Source organism: Frankliniella occidentalis, unplaced genomic scaffold (assembly GCF_000697945.3).
Source record: "Frankliniella occidentalis isolate FOCC.00 unplaced genomic scaffold, Focc_3.1 Scaffold10, whole genome shotgun sequence".
Lineage (NCBI taxonomy): Eukaryota > Metazoa > Arthropoda > Insecta > Thysanoptera > Thripidae > Frankliniella > Frankliniella occidentalis.
In genome coordinates, this window is record NW_026267140.1 from 560,548 (window position 1) to 569,800 (window position 9,253).

A 9,253-nucleotide genomic window follows, 5' to 3' on the forward strand; every position below is an offset into this window, starting at 1 on the left:
GAAGGCGTAGAAATATTACCAAAAACTTGCTACTGTTGTTTCAATCACAAAAAAAACAAAAAAAACAGAAGAAAAGTGCACTTTCCTAATCCTATTTCTGCCGGGTGTCTGAGCTTCTTGACCATTCATACGATTGGACCAAGGACCAAACTGAGCGGGGAACGCGCGGAACCGGAGCCGGACCACGACCGCGATCACAGTGACAGTGTAGTGAAGGAGTGGAGAGAGTGGTGAAATCTACTGCGAAATTTTAAGAAAGTACGTCACTACCACCTGTTCGATGCTACGTATTAACGATCTAGATGACGATTTTTACATGGAATGATCTTTTTAAATGTTTATAATATGATAAAAATGTGCTTTTGTAACATTTGTACTTTGATCACACCATAACCTCCTCCTAGTACACAATTAAAATCGTTTGACTCAATTTCTCTGAATTAGTACTTTTACTTTGTCGTCAATTTCATATCATTTTTTATTTTTCCATAATGCCGTAAAGTCTCTTATTACTTTGCATCGTTCTTGTGACAGTATCAAGTGCAGACAGACCAGGGTATTCCCCTCTTGTTCTTGTTTCCTCCTCCCTTCCTGTTTCCTATACCTATAGGTCCACTATGAAATTAAATGTTCTTTTTTTTTATCGACAGGTCTAGCCAATGTTGTATGTTTGTAGACTGATTAGTGTTGCTATTTCTGCCCAGGTTTGATTGAATATGGAGCATCAAGATAAATTGCCAGGAAGGGTACGGGAACAGCGAGACACAGGAAGAAGTAGAGCCTCAAATGAAGATCCTGGCCAATTTAGTCATGGACCCAGGATGGCGAACACATACTATCAAGGTATACCAGGTGATGTGTTTGCCTGGAATGTTTCACCAGCATATTCTTGGAGTTTTCCAGCTTCTTATGAACCTGCACCTGTATGCACCAATTGTTTCGTACTAGGGAGTGAGCTAAATTACTTTAAAAACTCTCACCGAGAGATTTCTTTAATGCTGACTTCTAAAGTTCAAGAAATTGAAAAACGCGATTGTGAGCTTACTTTATGTCATAATCAGATTTCTTATCTGAAAAATGAGGCAGAAAAATATAGGGAAAAATGTTTAAATCTTCAAGAGCTTTTGGAGAAAAATGCATCTTCTGTAAACAGTTATTATAGACTTGAAGAGAGAGATTCATTTGCTGACAATAAGTTAACTGTGTCTGAAGATGAAAATTCAAACTTGGTCAAAGAATTTTCCTCTGTGTGTGTTGAAGTCTCCCATTCTACAGACATTTCTGAGGAAAGTTTTGAAGGCTCATTACCGACTGTAAGTCTCTTATCTTGCGTTATCTATTAATTTTGCATGTTTCTAGATTGTGTAGAATTGAAGTATTAGTAATGTTGTTCTTTGATTATTGGGAGCTTTAGTTTTCAGGCTTGCTATTGCTTTTGATAATGTAGTGTACCCAGGTAGCAAATAGTGGTAGAATAGAGCATTCACTGTGCAGTGTGTTTTTAAAACATGAGTGCAGCTTGTATGTCTTTTAACATGCACTGGTGTGCTACCTGGGTAAGTAAACATCCATTAACATGTAGTAAAAATTGATTCAAATCTAATTTATGTAATTGATTGGTAATTTCTAGACCAATTAACATGGTTCTGACTTAAATGATTTGTTAATCTTTTTATCAGTTTATCAAAGGTGAAAAGATAACAGAAATTCCTTCATTTCTTTTTTCAGAGTACTAGTAATTGTTTCATGGACACTTTAAACTATTCATGGCAGGAATCTCCAAGTAAGAGTATCAGTAGTACAGAATCATTTTTGAGAGAAAGTGCAAAACGTGAAGTGTCTTGAAATATGAGGGCTGCTGCTAGTAGGTGTAGCAACGTTGCCACATGTCAGGGAACTGAAAGCCATGCCAGGGTAGAACAGCCAGCAAATTTCTATTGGTTTGCTCAAGTTTTTTTCTTCTTTCTTCTTTTTTTTTCTAGACTTGCTATTTTGAATGACTAGGACATTGCATTGCTTTACTCTTTGCATTGCAAACAATAAACATGTAGCTTTTTTCCCTGCATAGACCCTGTTAAACGCATTTAGACCGCCTATCTTTGCCTTCTCATCAAGGTTGTATTAAATAGTCTAGGAATTTCAATTTTCTGTACTTGTGGCAACCCAACTTGTGAATGATATGCTGATAATTCACCTCAACCTATCAATTTTTTACTTTTTTGTTATTCTTACAGTTATCTGACATATTTTCAATTTACATATGTGGCAGCCCTTCATAGTACATACAACAAATTTGGTGCTTTTCTTCAGTCATTTGTTCATGAATTTAAGTGGTAAAATTTTCTCTTGGACAGGCAAACAACAAAACTCATCCTCAAATAAAAGAGACATTCATCCCAAGAAACAACAACCTAAAAGATCCTCTGAACCGCCAAATCTTCACGGAGAGCCACTAAAGAGAGAGACATTATCTAGGAATGATAGAGATTTTGGTCCCAGTAGGCAACAGCTCCAAAGACCCTCTGAAGAGAAAAGTTCCCTCGGAGGTTCATCAGCAGAGAGCAGGAGTTTGGAAACAACAGTAATAAAAGAAATTAAAAGTGATCTCTTTAAAATGTCTGAAAGTCATGCTTTAGCTCATTGTGTGGGTTCAGACTTTATAATGAGTTCTGGTATTGCTGTTGAATTCAGGTAAGAACATTTAAATCCCACAAAGTTAGTAATCATACAATAGTTATGCCTTTTTGAGTTTTTTTTTTAACTGTATCAACTGATTTCCAGAAAGAAATTCAGGAATATCCCAGAGCTGTTAGACCAAAACAAGAATCCTGGCCAGGTAGCTTTTCTGAAAATTCAGAATTCGGGACAGTACATTTACTATCTTGTGACTAAGCTATGTAGCACTGGTAAACCCAAGTGGGAAGACTTTGAAAAGTCAGTTGTAGAGTGGAAGGACCTGTGCCTTCAACATAAAATCAAGGAAATTGCTATTCCACAGATAGGTTGTGGTCGTGATCAGCTTGACTGGAAGAAAGTCTCTAATCTTCTTAAACAACAGTTTGCAAACACACAGATTGAGATAACAGTTTGCTCAATTGAAGTAAGTACTGTACCTATTTACTTTATAGAAGAACTTTGCCTTTTTTTTTTTTTTTTTTTTTTTTGAAATATCTATTTTTCTCCCTCAAAGATTATTTAAAGATCACAATTTTCTTGCACACAGGCTGAAGGCGCTCCCCCTAAAAAGTGGAACTTATCTCTTGTGCATACTCCAAAACCGCTGTCAGAATTGAACCCAGTTGATTGTGCTCTTGTGTTTATTGCCAGTAAAGATCATTTTATTACTCCAACTATCCAGAGGTTGGTCGCAAAATATGGGTTTGAGTCAGATTATTTAAGCCACAAACAAGGTTCAGGCAGTCTGTACCATACTGTACGTCGTTCGGCCAACATTTTTGGATTAGTCGTGAAAGATCGTCATAATGAAAGCGTATCTTTCTCGGCAATTGGTAAATGCCTTCAGGATTTGAAGAGGGTTGTGAAAAAGTCCAATTTGTGGTATATAGGCTTTGAAGCGTTCGACGATCCAAAGGTTTTGCTTGCTACTCGAAAAGTTTGGACTCTTATAATAGATGCCTTTTTTACTGAAAACATTGAAGTACATTTCTGTTGGCCTGAAGAGGTCAAGGAGAAATGTTGGGAAGATCGAAAATAGTTCCAGCTGTACTAATGTAGACCTAGAAGTGAAGAACTGACTCGCATATACTGGCTTCAGTACTTTCAAAATTGAAAATATTGATGTGCTGTTAATAAAGGTTTCTGTTTTGAAGTAATATTTTCTAAATCCCAATATTATTTGTACAATCCTTACAATGTGTATTATCTATGTATCAAAAACAATCAATATTCTTTTTTTCATGTCAATCCATATAATTACTTGGTGAAGTATGTACTTATTTGTATGACATCCGAGATTTGTATCTGTTATTTGCTTATTTCACAATAATTTTATTTGTATATTATATTTACAAATAAGGGTTCTCCTCGTATTTTTCATTGCACTTCTCCCTGAATCGCTCTTGACCTAAAAGTTTGTGTTTGGACACTGATGAAAATTATTTGCAACACATATTTTTTTATTTCAAAGCTTATACAAATTTGAGTTTGCTCTTTTACATATATACACACACATACCTCATTGATGAGTGACCCTTAAATGAGTTAATCAATGTGATTTGTTTATTCTGTACACAAATTTTGTGCCAACATGATATTTGATTTGTTTTCTAGCAGGTGCCCCATTCAAACACATTCTAAACATTAAATTTCATATGAAACATGCATTAGTTATGAAATAGGTCATACAATGTAATATGTTACCTACTTTATGTACATTATCTAAGGTCACATGGTATCACAAACATTGCGTAAATTTTTGCTGTTTCTACTGAACAACTTTACAGCTTTTCTGACAACATTGACGAAGGCTTTGATTATCCAATTTAATAGTTTTTAATGATTTGTCTCATGAGATGAGGAATGTGTTTAGGCTTTGCCATCTTCATTGAGCATGAAAGTATTTTAAACACAGTTTTCTTTGGAATCTTGGCAGCATTTTGTGGAAATCTGTCAGTCATTTATGTTTAATAACATGTATGTTTATGTATTAATACACTAAATGCAAGTCTTTTCAGTTTGTTTTCTGTAGATATGCATTTTAAGAAAGGTCTGTTTCTTTTAATGCTTCTGCTATTAATACACATGGCTGGTCTTGCTTGCCAACATTTTGGCATTCTTTCAAAGAATGCTACATTTTGGCCTTCTTTTTCATGCAAAACTTTGGCTCTCTCTTAGAGGATGCCATATGTTTTACTATGTGAACTTTTTAAGATTCTCAGAAAGAACCTTTCTTTCCATTTCTGTTGTTTTGATAAATCTCAATCTCATCAATCATGCATGAATGTGTTGTGAGATGCTGAATGTTATTTCCAAAGAGAACTGAAGCAGAAGTTAACTTTCTTTCCACTTCATTTCAGCAGAATGCATAATGTTACACAGAAATTGGCATAGCCTAAAGATTGCCATCAGGCAAATAATCTAACCAGAATAGGGTAGTTGAATATTACTTAATTTCCCAACTTAAGTCTATAGTGTGGTTCAGCTAACAGAGGAAGAAGAAGAAGGGTGGGAAAAACATGAAGATTCCTGATTAGTCAAGCCGTTACCCCTTCTTCTGGTATCACCTAGGGGCGTGAAACTAAAGACCTATCAGAAAGTTAATGTTCCACATGCTATTCTTTTTCCTCTGTTAGCTACCTCACTATTATACATCCCTAGTTTTTTTATTAATCCTCATTTGGTGTTGGTCTTTCCATCTTTAGTGGCTCCTCAGTGAGAAATAATCAATTCTAAAGACATCAATTTGACGTCAATGATCTGATCTTTATGAAAATATAGCCACAAATTTGATGATATTGTGACGACTTTACGTCCTATTGATGTATTTTCGATTGATCATTTCTCACTGGGTCTGTATCTTATATTAGGTATTTTTGAAGTAACCAGCACATTGAATATCAGTTTTCATTTCAACATCTAGGTGGGACACAACACACAAAGCACAACCACATTTAGCGTAATATGCAGATATCAAAACAATTTGAGTTTATAAGGTCCATCACTAACACACAAATATATTTTTATACTATATGGATTTTATTCATTCATATGAGTATATGCATATCACATATTCAACCGCATTGCTGCTATTTTTTTATTTGTTGAAAATATGCTTCTTGAACGATGCAGCATGCCTTTTTTTTATTAGTAAAAACACACATTTTTGCTGCCGTTACAATTAGCCTACCTTTACATTTTTCTCTCTTTACCTTTCAATTCTTCTTTCCATTCATTGTTCGCCTTTAGTTGTTTTCTCGCCATTCATTGTTCACATTTTTTTTTTCTCTCCATTCATTGTTCGTTAAATTATATTTTCTCTCCGTTGATTGTTCGCCTTTCGCTCAGTCTAGACTAAGATTTTCAGTGCCTGCCGCAGCACCCTCCGACGGGCTGAGGCCTGGGCTCGGCGTGAGGTTGGGAGCTTGCCGTCATACCGGAGTCGCCTCAAACTTAACCCCGCTGGCGCCCGTCCCCACTCCGACTCCCACTCCGACTCCAACGCCGACTCCTACTCCAACACCGGCCCCCGCCCGGCGCATAGAACGATTCCGTGCCTGGTGGAGGGTTGGCGGCGGAGCTAGGACGGGCACGATGACCGGAACAGGCACTAGGGCCATGCTTGACGGCACTTGCAGTCCTAGTCCCGGGACTCCGGACACTGGGACACCCGGAACACCGGCAGGTAACGTCGTCAGTGGCAATCCAGAGACAGCCGCCATACCAGGCGCGTTGGCCATCGCCGCCGTGAGGGCCTGGGGCTGACCCTGTGCGTCCGTGAAGGGCGACGTCACTGGGAAGTGGTTGGCGACCAGCGGGATCCAGCACTGCGCTTGGCCCGCGCGCACCGGCGACTGAAGCACTGCAAACAGGTGGGCACCAGTGTCAGTGTGAGTCCTAGTGTTCGCAGCACAAAGGTGCACTCGAGGCATCCCCAACTGAAGGTAATCAAGTACACCCACCCAGAGTTGATAATCCCTATCAAGGTTTGGTAATCCCCACCCGGTGAGAAATGACCCGCGCAAGCGGTACCGAAACGATGTCCGAATGATTTTTCGAGTTGGGCACCCGTCGCCGTGTGCACTGCGTTTTGGTGCAGCAGTTCGAGTCGCTTACCGTCTCTTCCCTCGTCGCCTTGCTGCGCCGCGCTGGTGGCCCTCTCCCGGCGCGCGCTCTTGAAGGCGGCGGAGCGCACGTGGCCGCGGGTGCCGGTGTGCACGGCGTCGACGCTCACGGAGCGTGCCATGCTGCGCCGCCAGTGTTCGGAGCGCGCCGCCCGCGCACGGGCGCGGTCGTTGCCGTGCATGTGCTCGTTGAGCGAGTACAGCTTATGGGTGATGTCCTTGCCTGCGTGGGAAGGTGCACGTCAACGTTAGGGACTGGTCTTAACTTTGCATTTCGTTAACACACGGTCGAAGGAGAAAAGACGCTGGGCGACGTTGGGTATGCAACACTGTTAAAAATGCTGTAAGGAATTACAGTTTGACTACAGGGCGTCCTGTATATTTTATGTACAGGCCAGACTGTTATGATATGGGCTGTACTTCAGTGTTGAAGTCAAGTGCTGTGTTGACCAAAAAGGCGGTTTGCGAAGTTCAGTACATCCTGTACAGAGTAGACTGTAATCAAAAATTACAGTCGCCACCGTAGCGACAAATTGACAGGGCAAACTGTAGAATTTCCTGTAGGATTTTTTAACAGTGAACCCGCCGTCAGCTGCGTGGAGCCGACGACACGTCGCGCCCAATGTTTGACCTGTCCCCTTGTACCGCCACGAATCGTCCAGAAAGTTTGTCCGCCAAATGCCGTTATGGACGAGGCAAGTTCAGCCCAGCCGTCCGTTCAGCCTTTGCAAGCTATCATAGCGCCTGGTACGTTGGCAATATATTGCATGCAGTGCACGCGTGTACTGCGGGATGGCCTACCCTAAGTCTCGCAGGCACCGAGGTCCCGTAATTTATTTGCCGAATGAATCTAAACATTTTTTAAAAAGGGACGTACTTTCGGAACAAGCGCATAGCGTCACTTCCTGGAGCATTCATTGAAGCTCGCATTTAAGTTTACACTCCTTGTTCTGTTTTCTTTCGGAAAAAGAGAGGTGTAGCGTACAGTAAACTACGCCCACTTGTCACGACATATGGAGGTAACCGTAAACTGCCCTAAAAATTTCCACCCCTACTCCGACTGAGTCGTCCACATTTACAAGTACAAATTGACAATTTAATTGGTGCTCGTGTACATAGAAGAAAGTGATGGGACGAAGGTCTACGTCATTTTCTTTTGACAGACATCCACTACGGATTCGTTGGGAGATGCGACAAGGTATAGCTAACAAAGGTTATTTCTTCTGGAAAGAACAAAATTATTCCCTCATTGCGACCGCATTGCGACCTTCGGGAAAAGATTGTTTTGGGAACAGGTCTACCCTGCGGCTGTAGATGCTCTGGTCCCACCGACACAGGTTACTGCGTACGTAAGACGTAGTCCTCACCTATGAGGGTGTCCAGCACGATGCGCACCTGCGGTCGGTGCCTCAGTACGCGTGACAGCTTCATCCTCGGCCAGCACATGTACACGCTCTCTTCTTCAGCAGAGATGGTAACCTTCAACATACAAATACCGGCCACCTAGTTATTAGTCTGCAGGGGAGCTCTTCGAGCAGCGCGACTTTATGATTATGTCATCCATTTTAATGTTTCCCTCAGAATCACATTTAATGAGGTATTTTACGAATAAAAAGAACAGAGGGAATCCCGGGTTTTGGACTATACACGGAAAAAAATATGTAAGTTAAGTTGCCCTCGCCCTCTCATGCTGGGTTCAGGACCACCATTGGAGTTTCTTGGAAACCCCACGAGATTTGCCCCTTGGATGCGGTTAGGTTTACTTCATTTTTGACAATCTTGTCACGATAATGCACCATCGAATGAAGTTGAAGTTATTTATATCATAATAAAAGAGCAAAGAGAAAAACACAACAAAAATTCTACTCTGGCTCTAATTGGTACTTGCTGTTTTTCTACTCTATTTATGACGTCTACTCTATGTACTTTTTCAAAACGTACGAAGACAACCTGCCATCAGTTTTCTCGCGGCCCCTCTGCGGGCGCGCTCTGTTACCTGGAAGGTGTTTTCGCTCGTGTCGTGGTTCGCCTCCCACTCGGGTGAGTCCACAAACTGGTGGATGTTGATGTGATGCAGGTGTGTGCCGTCACAGCTAACGGCCAGCCTGCAACACGGGGAGTGGCGGCCGGCACTAAGGACCAGTTCTACAGGTCTATGAACTAGCGACTTACTAGCCTGTTCTAGGAATATACGAGGGAGTGAAGTTATACACATGATATTGTGATTAACGATACACAAAGTTCTGTCATACCAGCTAATTTCTTCCCTTAGTTGGAAAATACGTTTACTTAAAGTTAGAAAACCGAGGGGTACATCACTCCGATTCTGGACGTACACCTACTTTTAGTCGATTTTTTTGGGCCGTGACTTTTTGACTTTTTTTGACTTTTTTTGTACTTTTATTTGACTTTTTTTTGACTTTTTGATCAAATTTATTTGACTTTTATGATTT

The 9,253-nt window shown here is 40.7% G+C and overlaps 2 protein-coding genes across 5 annotated transcripts in view; one reads left to right on the top strand and one right to left on the bottom strand.

Annotated features, from left to right (window-relative positions):
* The first annotated feature begins 120 nt into the window (after positions 1-120).
* Positions 121-4,040, top strand: LOC113203974 (uncharacterized). 4 transcript variants are annotated; one of them, XM_026418955.2, is made up of 7 exons: positions 121-258; positions 705-843; positions 949-1,313; positions 1,729-1,783; positions 2,355-2,691; positions 2,782-3,100; positions 3,224-4,040. In XM_026418955.2, the coding sequence occupies exons 2-7, from the start codon at positions 717-719 to the stop codon at positions 3,713-3,715; spliced, it is 1,695 nt and encodes a 564-aa protein (XP_026274740.1). In that variant the 5' UTR covers positions 121-258; positions 705-716; the 3' UTR covers positions 3,716-4,040. The 4 variants fall into 4 exon arrangements, with proteins under 4 accessions (XP_026274740.1, XP_052133490.1, XP_026274741.1 ...); XM_026418956.2 differs by having other exon boundaries at positions 165-250; XM_052277530.1 differs by lacking the exon at positions 949-1,313.
* A 1,654-nt stretch (positions 4,041-5,694) lies between these two features.
* Positions 5,695-9,253, bottom strand: part of LOC113203973 (blood vessel epicardial substance-like) — a 36,014-nt gene continuing 32,455 nt past the window's right edge. Inside the window, exons 4-7 of the mRNA XM_052277529.1 lie at positions 8,797-8,905; positions 8,168-8,279; positions 6,793-7,023; positions 5,695-6,538 (exon numbers count right to left, since the gene is read on the bottom strand). Coding sequence (XP_052133489.1) covers positions 6,108-6,538; positions 6,793-7,023; positions 8,168-8,279; positions 8,797-8,905 — 883 coding nt within the window. The 3' untranslated portion in view covers positions 5,695-6,107. The remainder of the gene's footprint in view (positions 6,539-6,792; positions 7,024-8,167; positions 8,280-8,796; positions 8,906-9,253) is intronic.

Excerpts from the sequence above, each read along its gene's own strand:
- LOC113203974 (XM_026418955.2), top strand. The coding sequence starts at position 717 with ATGGAGCATCAAGATAAATTGCCAGGAAGGGTACGGGAACAGCGAGAC. Across the intron at positions 844-948 it reads GGCGAACACATACTATCAAG|GGAGTGAGCTAAATTACTTT; the intron begins GTATACCAGGTG and ends GTTTCGTACTAG. Across the intron at positions 1,314-1,728 it reads TTGAAGGCTCATTACCGACT|AGTACTAGTAATTGTTTCAT; the intron begins GTAAGTCTCTTA and ends TTCTTTTTTCAG.